This window comes from Papaver somniferum, unplaced genomic scaffold (genome assembly GCF_003573695.1).
Source record: "Papaver somniferum cultivar HN1 unplaced genomic scaffold, ASM357369v1 unplaced-scaffold_158, whole genome shotgun sequence".
Classification (NCBI taxonomy): Eukaryota; Viridiplantae; Streptophyta; class Magnoliopsida; order Ranunculales; family Papaveraceae; genus Papaver; species Papaver somniferum.
Genome location: NW_020625264.1, coordinates 2,284,126 through 2,301,899, shown reverse-complemented (window position 1 = coordinate 2,301,899; position 17,774 = coordinate 2,284,126). Strand labels below are relative to the sequence as shown.

General features: G+C 34.1%; 2 protein-coding genes across 2 annotated transcripts; one reads left to right on the top strand and one right to left on the bottom strand.

The window, feature by feature from the left end:
• The first annotated feature begins 789 nt into the window (after positions 1 to 789).
• LOC113337114 (transcription termination factor 4, mitochondrial-like) lies at positions 790 to 2,008 on the top strand. Its single transcript, XM_026582794.1, has 3 exons — positions 790 to 1,122; positions 1,248 to 1,376; positions 1,565 to 2,008. Exons 1-3 carry the CDS (start codon positions 790 to 792, stop codon positions 2,006 to 2,008), a joined length of 906 nt encoding a protein of 301 aa, XP_026438579.1.
• Positions 2,009 to 4,157: 2,149 nt separating this feature from the next.
• Positions 4,158 to 6,806, bottom strand: LOC113337113. Its single transcript, XM_026582793.1, has 5 exons — positions 6,166 to 6,806; positions 5,673 to 5,885; positions 5,357 to 5,498; positions 4,968 to 5,263; positions 4,158 to 4,698 (listed from the first exon to the last, which is right to left on the bottom strand). The coding sequence occupies exons 1-5, from the start codon at positions 6,804 to 6,806 to the stop codon at positions 4,158 to 4,160; spliced, it is 1,833 nt and encodes a 610-aa protein (XP_026438578.1).
• Positions 6,807 to 17,774: the final 10,968 nt, after the last annotated feature.

The following is a 17,774-nucleotide window of genomic DNA, read 5'->3' as shown; positions in this document are numbered from 1 at the left end:
CCAGTTCTGTCTGTTTTTGACCAATTTTTGTGAGAATTATTGTTGGTCTGTACATACTAGTACACCAACATGTCCTGTAATGTGAGTGTGTTAGTTGTTTTATAGTTAATGGCATGTTATATGTGTTTTGGGGTTGTTTCTTTTCAGTTGTGTGTACAGATTTGTACATAAGCAATCTATTGCAGTGATTCATGGCATGTTATGTGTAGTTTAAAGATGTTTTTGTAGCAGTGCACTGGTTTGTACACCAGTATTTTTGTATGAGTATCATGTGTTATGCTTCTCTTTTATTACTCCCATTTGTCTATTTTCGTAGATACAAACAAACCTTATAGATCAGGTTTTCATGCAGTCAATGATTTTGTAAACAAGTACCTTGAGGAAGATGGAGAAGTAAGGAAAAAGGATCGTGAAAAATTCTGGTTCACATACTTTCAGTTAGAGAAGAAAAATGAGAGCCCTTTTTGGCATATATTAGATGTCTTTGTTTACAAGAAAGCTGAAAAGAAAGAGGAGGAAAAGTCAGAAAAGAAAAAGCAGAAGAAGAGAGATGTGTGGTTCAAGAATCCAGACTTAATCTTGAAGGTTGTGAACCAGTTCCGCCATGATAATTCAGGGGGAAATGTTTTCGTTTTCAATACTGCCGAGGAGAAAAAGTATGTGGAAGTAGAAAGTATGCCAGAAGACTTGGTTTTAATTTTTGGGTTACCTATGGTGGAATCATAACCTGTAGAAGGAGAAAGTACCAAAACTCAAGCTGAGATGAGATATGGTTCACTGATAACCCGAATGAAACTGAAGGATCCAACTAAGTTGGGAAAACTAGATGTGGAGAATGAAATCTTGCGTATAATGAAGTTAAAACCAAAGTTGGATAGAGAGATTGAAAGAAATGCTGAGGACTTGGTAGTGTTTTTTGGGATGTACTTGTGCATCACTGTTTTTTTTACCACAGCAAATGGGAGTGCACTTACCAAGAGCCATTTTGCTCACTACTTTGAATCATTGGATAGAATGAAGAAAACCAATTGGCCAGTTCATATACATAAATATCTAATGGATAGCATTAGGAAACATGTCATGTCACCACTTAAAGTAAATGGTTGTATGGTTTACCTGTTGGTGAGTTTACATGTGTACATTGTTTTTCACCAGCTTTAAGTTGTACCAATTTACATGCTTCGCTTCATGTATATATTTGTTGGGTCCTATCACATTTCTAACTCTTTACATGTTTGTCAATGCAGTACTGGTTTTCTGAACATAACAACAGCATGACGCCAAGCAATGAACAAGGTTTCCCTAGGTTTCTAAGGTGGGTAATAAGTGACATCAGCAATACAATCGATAAAGACATTAATGAATCTATGAAAAAGGTAACTCGATAACTTTCTTATGATAGTGATTTCTTCCTAGATGTGTACATTAATATATACCTTGATAAGGTGTACAGAATGGTAACAAAATTCAAAATTTTGTCATGTGTAAAAAAATATACACCTGTAACACAGGTGTAAAAAGATGTACACCTGTTATCCATATTGATACTTTGGCATATTTTCAGATGCAACCAGAATGGGTAAAAGCATGCAGTGATGAACAACAAAAGATCTTGGATGAGTACAGAAAAAATAGGCAAGAAAATAGCACAGATGCACTGAAGAGAAAGTTGTACATATCACTACAGCAAAGAGATGAAGCATTGGAAGAGCTTTCTGACTTGCAGGTTAAACATGAAAATCTTGTTAGCTTCATTGAAGAAAAAGGCAAAAACATTCATGCAGCTGATCCGAGGAATGTGGAAAATGATAAGGATCTTGTTGATTTATTTGTTGACACCTTGCAAGAAATCATTTCATTTAATAAAGAATTAAAAAGAGAGGATGAACGTGATGATGATGAGCAGGAGGAGGAGGAATGTGAGAAAGGTGATGATGATGATGATGATGATGATGAGGAAGGTGAGAAATGTGGTGATCTACATGATGATAGTGATGATGATGAATAGGAGGAGGAGGGTAGCAATGGTGGTGATGATGATACTGATGATGATGATGAGGAGGAGGAGGATGACAATGGTGGTGATCTATATGATGATGACAATGACAAAGAGGGTAGCAAAGGTGGTGATGAGGAGGATAGAACTGAATCTTAAAAGAACAAAGTTCCATCTGAAACTCCTAAAAAGCCAACGTATAATATCACTTTTATCAAATATTCAAGTCATTTATTTTTATATTCTTTATGTGTGTACATAGTTGTACACCAGTGTGCTAAAAACTCATAACTTTTCTCAAAACTTGCATCTTTTAGCTCTCCTTCATCAAAGACCAATGAGGGAAATGAATAAAAGGCTATGGAGGATGGAAGTGAATATGACAAATAAGTTGAGTCTAAAACTGCTAACAAGCCGAGGTATAAAGAAATTGATCTCATCTCGAAATTCATTTCATTTTCTATATATGTATACTAATATGTACACCTTAGTGATTTCTTGTGTGTGTGTGTACAATAGTGTACAACTTTGTACAACCTAACAAAATTGCATTTTTTTACAGCACTTCTATGCCACAGACAAATGAAGATCAACAAGACCAGATGGACCTTGATAACCAGGATGTCAGAAATACCACTCAAACAGATGAAATTGATGAAGCTACGATAATTGCAGCTCAAGCCATATCTCAGTTGGACCCTAAATGCATGTTGCCGGTTGAAGAAGATGTGCTTTTTCTCACACAAGGAGAAGAGACAGAGAATGGGACTTATACATTGATTGAGGACCTTCTAGATAACTTGTCTGAAACTGTTTTCGTAAAGCTTGAGAAAGGTTGTTACAGAATGGCACCATCTGAAGTGAAGGTAAAGATGGCAACTCTGATCTACGATTGTCCAAGCTTTTCATTGTTGATCCAAGAAGATCCAATAGAAAAGTCACCGCAAAAATCATTATCCAATGAAGATGTACAAGAAATGATCGTTGCTGAAGTTGTACAGTTCATCCAACAACATAAAGATGAATTTTTTAGCAGTCAAAAAGAACAGGAGCAGAAGACACCACCAGCAAAGGCAAGATCAGGGAAGATGAAGGAAGCAGAGATGTTGAGGACAAAAGAAGTTGGCAAGTTGTCCAAAACACCACCAAAGAGAGTTGCAAAATAAAACTAGATCCTGATTTCACCGCCGAGGGTAAAACCAGACAAGTTAGGATGAAAGTGGATAAAAAAGGCAAGGGTATCCAAAAAGAGGAAGAAGAACCAGGTTATCCTGCACCAGTAAAGAGAAAGGAAAATATGTACCATCCTCGTCTCCCACTGCCAGACATTCCCCAATCACCACTATACCATGCCATGGAACCAGGACAAGACAAAAAAAGGGTACATAAATTCTTCGACTATGCAAGCCTGACGTAAGTTCACAAACAATATCTTTCACTATAAGAATGATTGAATCTTATTGAAAAAAAGGTAAGTGCACCACTATGTACACCATGTTAACATCTCATTTAAGATTCTACAACTCTGTAGCTTGGGAACTAACAAAACAAGATAACTTTCTGAATTGCTTTTAACATTTTTTATGTCCAGATAATAAATCTTTTTATTAGTACACTTTTCAAAGTATACTTTAAAGACCTTAAATTAATCTTTTTATTAGTTACGATATGCATGTGTTGAAAGTATACTTGTGACAATAATAAGGTGTATATTACAGGTTAGTAAAAAAATTAAGGTGTACATGATTGTGCACATTTACCGACACAACAGAGATATATAATGGTACTGTAAGGTGTACATAATGGTACACATGTACTGACAGATTTTTATAATTATCCAGGCTTGCAGAACTGAAAACATAGAACTGAAACACTAAACATAGAATTGAACAGGCATTATTAGCAACATAAAAAAAGTATCAATTATACAGAAGTGAAAAACATATAATACCACTAAAAAATAGACTAGTAGCATCCATTGTAGATAATGGTACACATGTAAAAAAGACAGGTAAGGAAACTAAAGTGCAAAGGAAGGTGTACATAATGGTACACAGCTCCTGAAACTAATTATCCACGCCTAGAAAAATGAAAAGACATTACCAAAAGTAAAAATCAAAAACATAGAATTTTTTTAACAAATTAAACATAGTAAAAATCATCAAAGCATGGGGCAAGAAGCTCTGTTGTGGTGACCAAGGGTGAAGCACTTTGTGCACATCATAGGTCTCTTTTGCTTCTCCCAAGCATTCTTGAAACGTTGTGCTTTCCGTCTACCAGGTGGAGGAACAAGAATAGGAACAATAATCCTATCACTAGGATCATAAGCCTGCGCCTTGTCATAATTGGGGATTGGCAAGATGATCTCCTCGTATGTCTTGTTGTACCATTCAGTGGTGAAGTATGGCTCAACAAATGAATAGATGTCCTCCCTCGTAGATTGAATTGCATTACAAGCATGTGCGCAAGGAAAACCATTAACTCGCCACCTGTGACATGTACAAGTTTTCTGCAATATATCTACAGAATGAGTCCGGGGTGATGCGACTTCATACAATCTTTCCATGGACTCAGTAACAGTCCAAGTACGACCAATGTCGATGTTTTCCTTTAGTAAAGCCTCAAATGTGGGAGTGAGCCTGGTGTTGAAAGTTTCTAGACCTTCTACCCTTCTCGTAGAATTCATCTTCATAACCTTCAAACTGACATAGTAAAAACATAAAACATAAAATCAAAATATGATATAGAAGGAATACAGATAAACCATGTGTACAACAATGTACACATTAAGGAAATCAATGTTTACAAAAATGTACACACAGTTGCAAAATCATAGATAAAACATGTGTAAAGTATCTACAGATCAAGCAAATACATGTGTGCAACAATGTAGACAGATAAACATGTGTAGAAGGGAAGATGTACACATCAAAGAAAAATTAATGAATGAAAGACTAAACATAAAACTAACCGTATCGCATAGAGAAGAGAAAAAGCAGACAACTTTTTGTAATCAAGAATCCAGTTGTTGAACGACTCGGAAAGAGTTGAAGAGTGAGCACTATATCTGCATATATGGAAAAATGCATTTTCCCATTTCTCCTTTGGAATAGTCCTGATATAGTTAACAACATGTCCACATCCAATTGCATGCATGGCCCTCAAAGCTTCTTCAAAGTTAGCTGTTGTGTAAGAGTAAGAAGCTTTGTAAAACAAATAAATAACAGCCTTTGAATTCGCATCACCCGATCCAATGGGGAGATTGCACTAGATGTGGTAAAATCCATAGCTGTGATATGAATTAGGAAACACTCTTGGAATGCCCTGCAAAATTCCTTCATGACGATCACTAAGGAAAACAATCTGACGACCATCGACAACTTGTTTAAGATTATCCAGAAACCAAAACCAATTGTCTTTGTTTTCATAAGAAACAAGAGCAAAAGCAAAGGGATAAAAACCATTGTCTCTATTGACACATGTTGCAGCCATCAAAGTACCCCTGAATCTACCAGTAAGAAAAGTAGCGTCCAAGTAAATCATGGGCCTGAGATACCTATAGCTATGCTTGCAAGCACCGAAACAAATGAATATCCTCTGAAATCTGTTGGTTCCATCCTAAACTTCAAACTTCACATAGCTATCAGGATTAGTTTCTTCAATTGCTTTGACATACCAACTTAAATCGCTATACGACTTCTCATCATCACCAAACTGTTCTTCAAATACAGCTTCTTTCTCTCTACGGGCATGATGATACTTTATATTGGACCGATTAGTCTTCTTAAAAAGTGACATGATCTGTCTGGGTTTTAGACTAGGATCACCCTGTATATTGTCAGCGATTAGATGCTTGACTAACTTGGTCGTCACCGCAGGACTCTTCAACCTCAAACCAACACCACAACTACAAAAAAAAATCTGGAATAAGTAATGTCCACCATAATTTACACCTAATAAGATCTCAAAACCAACATCACATATGCAAAAAGAAAACACAGAATAATTAAGAATATGTAATTTACACCAAGAATATGTAATCTGCAAAATGTGCCACCTAAAAAGCCTACAACAAGAAATGTGTACCACAGTGTACACCTAAAACAAGTCTACATATGAAAGCCTAAAAACATGAATTCGTATTGTGGAATAATATGAAAAACACTAACCTGTGAATAACATTAGAATCTTTCAGCACGAACCGAGAAATGTCACCATTGACAGGCCCAAAGTGAATCCTCCAACCAAAATCATTTTCTGCGCACTTTGCAGTAAAACGAGTCTTGTCATTTTTAAGAATAATAATCTTGTGACCAGTAGCCATCTTGTACTTATCAACCGCAATTTTAACAGCTTTAACACAACCCATAAATTCTCTGCCAACTTTGTCAAAAACATAAATCCATTCATTGCAAATCGTAGGCTTGGCCTGGTCTGCATCATGATCTGCCACCCTTACCATCTTAGGACTATCAGTTACACAAGAATTTGCAGTACTAGAACTAGAACTAGTACTACAACCAGAATTAGAACGAGAAGTATGATTCTGTATCACGTCAACGTTCAAATAGAAATCTTCATTCTTAATAAGAATAAAAAGAGCAATCAAACCTTGCAGTTGTATATCACCTTGTACAAAAACTAATTGATGAGTATCCAAATAACTGAAACGTATACTCCCAGGAGACAAAGACCTCCAATGCTTGCATGCAAAATGCTTCAATTCATCTACAGTTGTCAAACTATTAACAGGAAAAGCAGCAGAATGCTCACCATGACACAAAACAGCATGAATAACCTTCTCAGACATATTTGATACCCCTATATATTACAAAACAAATGATAATAAAATTTTAAGTTTCAAATCACAATTTCAGATTTGAATAACCTAAAACTTAAACAGTGTACATGAAAGTACACATTTAATAGAAGCCAGAAAATCAAATAACAGGAAAACTAAATCAAATACTCCATCGATTAAGCTTAAGAATCTTACTTGAACAACATAACTGAATAAATCATAAGCCTACGATCTAATATTAGTTCTATTTCATAACATGCATCATAAAACTAAAATCATCATCAAAAAACAGTAATTAAAATCAAAAGCTAAAATATAACAAAAATAAAATCAAGAACATACAAATAATAAGGTGTAACAGATCGAATTCATATCATCAACTCATAAAATCAAAAAAACTAACCTAAAACTTAAACAATGTACAGGAAAGTACACATTTAATAGAAGCCAGAAAATCAAATAACAGTAAAACTAAATCAAATACTCCATCGATTAAGCTTAAGAATATTACTTGAACAACATAACTGAATAAATAATAAGCCTACGATCTAATATTAGTTCGATTTCATAACATGCATCATAAAACTAAAATCATCATCAAAAAACAGTATCAAAATCAAAAGCTAAAATATAACAAAAATAAAATCAAGAACATACAAATAATAAGGTGTAACGGATCGAATTCATATCATCAACTCATAAAATCAAAAAAACTAACTTAAAACTTAAACAATGTACAGGAAGGTACACATTTAATAGAAGCCAGAAAATCAAATAACAGTAAAACTAAATCAAATACTCCATCGATTAAGCTTAAGAATCTTACTTGAACAACATAACTGAATAAATAATAAACCTACGATCTAATATTAGTTTGATTTCATAACATGCATCATAAAACTAAAAATCATCATCAAAAAACAGTAATCAAAATCAAAAGCTAAAATATAACAAAAATAAAATCAAGAACATACAAATAATAAGGTGTAACAGATTGAATTCATATCATCAACTCATAAAATCAAAAAACTAAATATCAAAAACGAAATTCAACAATGAAGCAAAAAGAAAACTAACCTGAAGTTGAATTCTGCTGCAGAAACGATCAAATCCAACTAAAAATCTAAGAATCTGTTAAATCACCTTTCAAATTTATATCAAGATCGATCTGTAACTATGTTGTAGAATTTGTCCTGAATTCAAAATCTGACATAAAAATATATCAATTTCAAAACACTTCACCGGTAAGCTGAATTTGAATTATGTGGAAGAAACGATGAATTATGCCAAATTCTCTCTGAAACTATTAAATCGCCTCCACAATTCTTCTCAGACAAGCTTCATATCTTGAGTTCAAGTTTGAGATTCAAAATTTTCAATTTCAAATCCAAAACTGCTCATATATATATATATGAAATCGGCTCAAGGGTAGTTACGGGATATAGACAGTCCAGAAAATCGGGATCGTGGATGGGTTTTGGACTAACTCGTCCATGTTTGGACTAAACTGTTGCAAGCGGGGTTTATTTGGACTAGAGAGTACTAGGCCTGAGATGAGTGGACTAAAGCGTCCCAAGCCCAGTAACTTTGGGACTAAAATTCTTAGTTTTATTTATTTATTTTTATTGTGAGAGAGAAAAAAAGAAAAAAGGGTACTTTTGTCACTATTAAAGGATTGTGACATCATTGATGACATCATCCCTCGTGGGTATTGTCCACCCTAGGACCAAACAATATTTTTTTTTGACCAAACAATAATTTATATTTTTAAAAAGGACCAAACAGATAGTTGGCTGGGTCAACTGGACTAAACTAACTCTAATATATTATTCTTAGGACCAATTGGTATTTCCTACAATTCCATTTCGATCATTTTGAGCCGAGCATTTGCACTTCCCTATTCTATGGGTTATTAGCCTGACTCTTGAGGTATCCTTTTCTGTTCACTGGATGATTATATACATATGGTGCGCCCTTCCAGATTACGGATTTCACTATGCAAAAGCAAGCAAAAGGTTGGATAGACCACTGTCAGTTAAGCTCGACCTCTCGACTATTCGTACATGCCTCTCTAAGTGTATTTTGTGTGTTAATCACACGAGTGGCTTCCCTTGATGTTTCTATATACCCATTTTTTAAGAGAGAAATGAAATTGAAGTTCATAAAAACTTGTATCACTTACTAGGTATCATCGAGGCCTTACTGATCCGGATCAACCTTTGCTGATAGTTTTCAGCTTACATACATTAAAACACTATATTTTGGTTAATGTATCCAAATGCCTTTAAAAGATACGTAAGCAATTTAGTTACTTAGACCCCCATGATGATCACATGTATTCCATAAAATACATGCCGATATGAAAAATTATTGTAATACTATATCATTAAATACTTAAAATATCTACATTAAAGAATAAAAAATATTTCATGAAATACATGCCGATAGGAAAAAAAATAATGTAATATTGTTTTTGCTTATAAAAAAATGGATTAAATATCATTACAGTAGGATTGCGTATGAAAAAAATCAACCCTTATAAAAGAGTAAGTCAATAATTTCAAATAAAAAAAGAATTAATACCCTTACATAGATAGGTATCCATACCTGTTGTAGTCTGCATTATTACATATATCACGTTCAACCAAAATAAAAAACAGTAACACGTGTTGATTAAAAAAATAATATTTAAACAACCATAAAGGTTAAAGTAAAACGTAGCATGACATTACCTTTGAATCTAATTTGATAGCTTCTAGTCATTTAACCTGAAATCAAATCCATGTCGTTAAATTGCGCTCGACATCTCATATTCTTTCTCATATTTATACACTGTAACCTTCCTTGCATTTTCATTCTTTCTCGATCCTAAATTTTATCCATGTTAACATTGTATTTGTTGCAGATTTTCTTTGAATGTTAACATCCTACGTTATTTTCATTTTTGTTTTTAATCTTCGTTCATCTTTATAATAATATTTCCCAAATCCTTCTATTTGCGCTTCAGCTCCATGGTTTAGGAAAAGACTCATATTATTACGTTCTTTATATATTTATTTTGTTACATGTTCTCCCAGGAAAGAAATAACTTTTTTGTCTCTTTCTTTTAGTATTTTCTTTTTCAATATGATATCTGGAAAACATAAATTACTTTTTTGAATGTTGCAAAGATGTATTCATAGTTCTTTTGCATTTGACCCTTCATTAGACTCTCAGTCTTCTCTAAAAATGATCCTCAGTAAATAAGCCTCAAGCATTTACTGTCACGCGATAATAGATGAGCTGTGAATTTTTTTTCCTGCTTTATTGATTCGTCAGTGTCATCCAATTCTAAAGGTTGGCTAAACGTGATGTCATTCCATACTTTATCTAGTTTTTGAGCCTAATCTGGTCAAGCTAAGGCGAGATTACACAAAGGACATGAAATAGAGAGAAGAGGTTACACATGATAACACTTCGTATTGAACTGAGTTCGAACAATGAATTATATTCCTTCAACAAACAGACAGGTGTTCAAAGGCTTGATATTAACAAAATAATATGACAATAAATAACCAACAAGAAACTCATTAAGTAATATGATTCTTTATAAAAAATTTTTTGCAGAAACTCATTAAAATATTGCAGACGAAAAGTTTAACCCTTATAAAAATTAAAATCTCTAGATAGATTCATTGTAGTTTAACCCTTATTCATACCTATTATCGTTTGCATTTTATTATTACTTGACTGCAGAAGTTAAATAGAAATAAAATATAATGTCAAGCTACGATTTATGTCAAACATTGTGGTTGTTTTCATATCGTTCTTTAATCAACATATATCACTTTTGCGTAATTTGGTGTGCGTCATATATAAACAAACAACATGAATTATCCAATATCCATATGGGTATAGAACGACATAAAGTAATCAACAAAAATTCTTTTTTATCGACAATGTAAAAAACCGAGTTGATTCCTTTTTTTTCTTTCTTTCTTTTTCGCGAAGAAAGAAAATTTAATTAATATGTGTGTAAAGAAAGAACGCATCCCCTTATTTTGTATAGTGGAACTTTGATAAATTGATCCGCAATAAATTAATAATCTCGTTAAAATAATAAAATTTTATGCTCCGAACTAAACTTGCATAATCTACACTTTTAAGTTGATAAACTAATAATTATGATAAAATAATAAATGTTTTTAGTCCCTATACTATTAATTTATAGAAATTTATTGTTCACTCGTTTCAGAAATAAAGAAGATTATTGGCATTTTTATGAGCCCAAAAATTCTTTGCCTTTTCCTCTTTTTATATAGGATTCCTCTTTTTTTGTTAACCTGAAGCATTTATATGTTAGGAATTTTAATGTTATATGTTAGGAATTTTAATGTTATACGTTAGGATTATGAGAACTCCCTTTAATTATGAAGGAAAGCAACATTCAAGTAATTTTGTGGATGGCATGAATTTATTATCGATGTAATTTTATCGGCCAATATAACTTCTTTGTGGTTTTTTGTTTAGGCCTGTTAATTCATACAGTATAATATTTTTTATTTTGTACTTTGGCTGGAGTCGTCCATCAAAATGCATTTGAAGGCCACATATTGCAGCTTATTTTGGGTTTTCAAGTGCATATTTTAAAATTCTTACCTAGACCACCTTTTGTTGGGCTTGATATAAACAATGGGATTATTGTATTTGTGTGAAGGTTATCTTTCCTCTTCCTACAATTGAAAGAAAATTGTAAGAATTACTCGGCTAAAATTTAAAAAAAAAAAAAAACGAATCTAAAGAATGGTACCAAAGATGCGCTACTCTTCTACTTTGACCCATTTTCATAAACCCCAACTATACCTATCTTTCTAAATCGGTGAACCCTAGTCGTCTTCGACTACAACTTTCAAACCCATCTCAAACTTTTTGCAGCACGTCCTATAAACATGCAACAACCTCCAAATTTTGCGCGACGCCTAGACAATGAACATCCCTGAATGTTTTAACCAACTAAAGTTTATAAACAAAATTATTTTCTTGGATGTTGAATCGTTTGAGATTATGCATGCATATGAGACAGCTCATCCTAAAACAAACAATGTAAATTCAAAGTTTATGTTTCGTAATTCTTTGTTTTGATGACCAACTATTAAATCTGAATTTGTAATTACCTCTGAAAAGTCTCCCATATTTCCATCGTGACTGCTAGACTGTAGTTTTATAGCTGAACTTATAGACATTAGTCGTTACAAATGATATCAAAATTTCTTGACAAATGAATCATCTTAACTGGGGAAAGTCGATTTCCGGCGACTTAGCTACTAATCAGCCCTCTGTTGAAAACAGGAGAGTAAACTTTCTATTTTGCGAGGATTTTTGGGTACAGTAAGCCAATACCTAAAAGTTTTGTGCAATCTGAAATTTAAAAAGTATTTAAAAAACATGCTACATGTAAAGATAAATGAATTTATAAATTTATATTTTTAATTGCAAGTTACCCAATAAAAGAAGTAATACCTACTAAACGAAGTAATAACTGTAAGAATCCATTGAAGAGAAAATTTAGTCACACTAAGATTCGAAGAAAAGTCATTTGCTAGCATTTGTTGTGAAGAAAAACTTAATTATCGATATGAAAGGGCAAGGTGAAATGAGATCTTCCATCTACATAACTGGATGACCTAAAAGGTAGTTGCTCTATCAGTTTAAAGGGCCGAGGATGTTTAGTGGGGATAATAGCGTTGGCTAATAAACTTAGAAATGCTCTACCAAAAACAACGTAAAATCAGCTAGGTGCCAAATCCTTATCCAGATAGAAAGTGTTGGAAAAACGATTAATAAAATTGATTTTTAAAGATTTTAATTAATTGTTTCTTTTTTGAATGAAAAAGAACTTATTAGTCCCACATCGTGGAGTTTCCACTTTTTAGTTGTTTTAAGAGACTATATAAGTTTTTTAGTCCCACATCAGGGAGTTGCTCTTCTTAAGTTGTATTTGTCAATTATATAAACAAATTCACTACTTTTGTAAAATCGATGGGAAAGGGGTTGCTCTATATTTTAGAGGGATCCCTAAGGGAAAATATTTTATAGCGTTTCTTAAGCGTTCGCGATTTTCCTTGACGGTTTTTTCGGAGTTGCCAAGCTCAAGTTGAGCATCTACTACATATGTTAGTAGTAGGTGTATTAGGGTGTTTTATCCTGGAGATATCCGTCCTGTGAGGGATATAGCATCACTCTTGAGTGTAGCTGGGCGCTAATGTCTTAAGGACAGCGTGTTGAACACGTGACTCACTCTGTTTTCTAATGTTTTGCCTTGTTGTTGTTGCGGAGATACGGGGAGCTTGTTCGTTTCGTCAAAACGATCACTTCCATTATAAAGGAGCTAAGTATCAATAACTTTTTCTTATTTGATTTTTCTTTGTTTTTGATTATTGAACCCAACAATCTTAAGACATTAATATTTGTAATAATCGAAAACGATTGATTGGTTTGTGAATCATGGATGTTAATTGTGGAGTGAAAAACAAAAACGAATTTTTGGTCAGCTGTAGAATTTCAATTTTATCTTTTAATCTAGAAGGAATTTAGATGAACCCTTTTGACCTAATGTAGTAGACATCCTGATAGTTACCCATATTAAATATCGGAATTTTTGGAGTTGTAAAAGTATTTTGTTTGATATTTTACAAAATAGAGAAACGTTCCTGAAAAATTCTGACGAGCAGAAATTTGTTGTTAACTAAAGTAGTTTTTATGGGGTAACCATGAGTTTTTTATGAAATGGTGATTCAAACGAAGTTTGTAGATATATATGTTATCTTCAAAAACTCATATTTTATTTTCCGATTCGGAACTAAGGTTTGTGAGATGTGGTGTTTTAGGTGATTGGGAAACTATCGTGTCCGTGGTCAAAGTATAAACGGATATTATGACATGAAATTGGGAAGGGACATGGATACCAGGAGCCTGTGGATGAACACAAGTCTTCCAAAGCTGACAAAGGAGAGAACATCAAACAATTCTAAGCGTAGTCTTCAGAAGAAAGGTATGTTTCGTAAAACTGAATCCGGCATTACTTTTGTTAAGGGTGAGTGTTATGTTTGTAAAATTTCTGGCCACGCGGCAGTAAATTGTAGACAACATAAAAACCTTAATAACTAGAAAGTTAATGCTAATTTAGTTGAAACAAACTAGAACGAGTTTAGTGGCATGATGTCGGAAGTTATTTTAATAACCAATGTGAGAGACCAGTAGGTGGACTCTGGAGCCACCAAGAATGTTTGTTGAAACAGAGACCTGTTCACCTCCTATCATAGGATAGGGGATGTCGAAAAACTCTTATTGAGTAACTCATATGCAATAGAGGTTGCATAAAAGGAAAAGGTCGAGCAGAAGCTCATATCTGTAATATTCTCACATTGAATGAAATTTTCATGTTCCGAGCATATGCGAAAATCTTGTATCTTGTTCTGTTGTAGATGGAAAAATATTTAAGATCTTAATTGAATCTGGAAAACTTGTTGTAACTAGGCATTGATTTTTTAAGCAAGAGTTATAGGACTTTGGGTCTATATAAGCTTAACGGAAAAACTGATGATGTGAACGTAGTTGATTCTTGTGATATCTTTGTGTGATTGATTGTTTTACGTGGTAGACTTGGAACCGTAAACTTATAAGTCAATGCTTAACTAGCTAGCATAGGCTTCGTACCCAAATTTAGTTTGGATTTTGAACACAAAAGTGAAATCTGTAAAGAATCAAAATATTTTATAAAACCTTTTAGCACAAATGTTCAGAGTAATTCTAAGCCTTTACAATTAATTCAGTTAGGTATAGTTGACATGAGTTCAACCCAAAACCACTGTGCTAAAAGATGGTCTATAACTTCCGTAGATGATTGTACGAGGTACTATCTTGTATACTTGCTTAGGGATAAGGATGACGCCTTAGAATCCTTAAGATGTATAAACTTGAAGTTGGAAACCAATTAGAAGCCTTGAACATAACAACTGTATCCTTAAGGAGATGATAATTGCCATGTTGATTAGTTCAGGATTACCTGCGGCCTTGTGGGGGGAGGCAGTCCTCTTAACTAGTATATCATGAATAAATTACCCTTTTAAGGATCAGATGAAACTCCATATGGTTTATGGAAAGGTAGATGACCTTCTTATGAATGCGTCAAAGTGTGGGGGTGTTTGACTAAGATTTTAATTCTTCTTCCTAAAAGAATTGATTGCAACCAAAAATGTTGATTGTGTTTTCATATAGGGTATGCTGAGTATACTTCGACAAATAGATTTTTGGTTATGTGTTCTAATTTTTTCTGACTTTGGTGTGAATATTATTACGGAATCTAGGGATGCTGAGTTTTTTGAACATGTTTATTCTAAACCTGTACCTCATTAGAGATGTGTTGTTGATCCCCTAGATTTATTTTTAAATAGTCAGAACTTATTTTAAAGGAAGATGAAGTTGATGTTGATCCTAAGAGAAGTAAAATAATTAGACTTGAGACTTCTTATGAAACCGACTTCATAACATGCCTAGCTTAGTCTGAGCCCCAGACACGTAAAGAAGCCTTGATATCTACTGAAACCCCATTCTGGTAAGAAGCTTCATTTAGTGAAATGGACTCAGTCCGTTGGAACCATACTTGGGAGCTTGCTAGTTTACCTCCAGGTTGTAAGACCATGGGATGTAAATGAGTCTTTAAGAGGAAACGATTGGTATATGGAACTGTGGAAAAATATTAAGCTAAGTTGGTAGATAAAGGCTATAAACTAAAAGAAGGTGTAGATTTCCTTGATTCTAATTCAATTGTGACGGAAATTACTTCCGTTGAGATACTAGTTATTATTGCTGCCATAAAGAACTTAGAGATACATCATATGGATGTTAATACATCTTTTCTAAAACCGTGAATTAGGTAAAGAAATTAACATAGATCAACCTGAAGACTTTGTAGTGAAAGGTTGTGAATACAAAGTTTGTAAGTTGAAAAATCTTTGTATGGTTTTCAAATAAGCACATAAACAGTGACATGGAAAATTTAATCATGTGATAATGGATAGTGGATTTAAATTAATGAATCTGACAAGTATATTTACAAGTAACTTGTTAAGGATGCCTGTGTAATTGTATGCTTGTATGTTGATGATATGCTTGATACAAACATAGATGTGATCAATTCCACTAGAACATGCACTGAATGAGAACATTGACTTGAAAGACTTGGACCCTTTTGACGTAATCTTAGGGATGAGGATTAGAAGATAATCAAACATTTATAATCTTAGCCGTTCTCATTATGTTGAGTTGTGCTTAAGAGATACAATCAGTCTGATTTTAAGCCTGCTTGTACTTCGTACGATTATTCTTGTAGTCTCAATAAAAATAAGGGTAGTAGAGTTTCTTAACTTGAATACTCAAAAGTTATAGGATGTATGATGAATTTAATGAACTGTCAGAGTCCAGACATTTCCTATATTGTGAGTAAGTTAAGTAGATATAATTGTAGTACAGAGCAAGAGAATTCAGATGCATTAAGTAGAGTATTATGGTACCTAAAATACTCTTTTGATTTATGAAAGGTATCTTGATGTCCTTGGGACTTTATGATGCAAACTGGATAGTTGACTCAGAGGAGTCTAAGTCTATGAGTGAATATGGTTTCACTCTAGCATGAGGGTTCGTTTTTGGAAGATTTCCAAGCAAACATATCGCTCAATTCATTATGGAATCTGAGAGTATTGCGTTAGATAAAGCATGAGAGGGCGCCGAGTGCCTAAAATGCTTTTTAGAAGACATTCCTCTCTGGCATATGCATGTGCTAGCTATATCTATACATTGTTTTAGCCAAGCTATAATAGTTAAAGCTAAGAAATAACTAATCTCAATCGGCGTTATTTCCATTGATTGGATAAAGTCCAAGGAGAATATCGCGCAACCTTTGACGAAAGGTTTGTACAAAGAGATAGTTAAAAATGCATCGAGGGGGTTGGGGCTTAAGCTCATATATTAAACTTGCCATGAAGGATACTCAACTTTGCTGACTGGAGATCCCATGATCAAGGTTTCGAATCAGACAACTAATTTGTGGTTGATGAGTGCCAAATATTGTATATATTTATCCCTTTTTGTTGGCATTTTAACTCATCTGTTGTGCATTAATTCTACATTTTACCCCATATTCTGTATTTTCATTGTTTTCATGAATAAATATTTTTATTAATTAATTTTGCATTTTTAGGTAATAAATAAAGTTCGGATGAGTCGCGGAGCGAAAAGAGCAGAAAAGTAGTGAAAAGCCGGGAGAAATTACGCAAGGAAGCCGCGAAGAATGGTGCGCACAACCTCATTTTCTACACACAAAAGCGCCTCCGTTCTCAGCCATCAGATCAGTTCTCAGAAGCATCCGACGGTCGCTCCTTCATAGATCATCAAAATCTGATGTCTCTGCCGAGCACCACAGCGCTGAAATTCCAAGCCTTCAGATTAGATGGTAGTTGAATCCAACGGTCGCTCCCTTGCTGTTCATCAACGTTTGATATCTCTGCTTTACACTACAGTACCTAACTCCATCAAGTACCGTTCATTTTGTTGTATCATATAATCCAACGGTCGCTCATCGCTTGCCTCCGCATCACCGTCCGATCTACCTACCATCTTCGCATCTCGCAGCTCAGAGTCATAGAACATCAAGACTCGATGCAGTCGCCTCACACCCTAGCACCCGAGCCCATCCACCTAACCCAAACACACCCCCCTACCCCAAACACAGTCGAGCCCCTCCTCCATCTTCTCCACAGCAGAGACACCATGTCCTGCCACCATCTTCTTCACCTCTGCCACTGCCGCTTCACCACCACACCTCCACCATCATCACACCTATCCTCCACCATCATTACCCCCTTTGTTCTAGCCTCCTATTATATAGATTTCTCCCCTAATTTCTCTCTAAAAACCTAGGGAAGAAATCAATAAAATAGG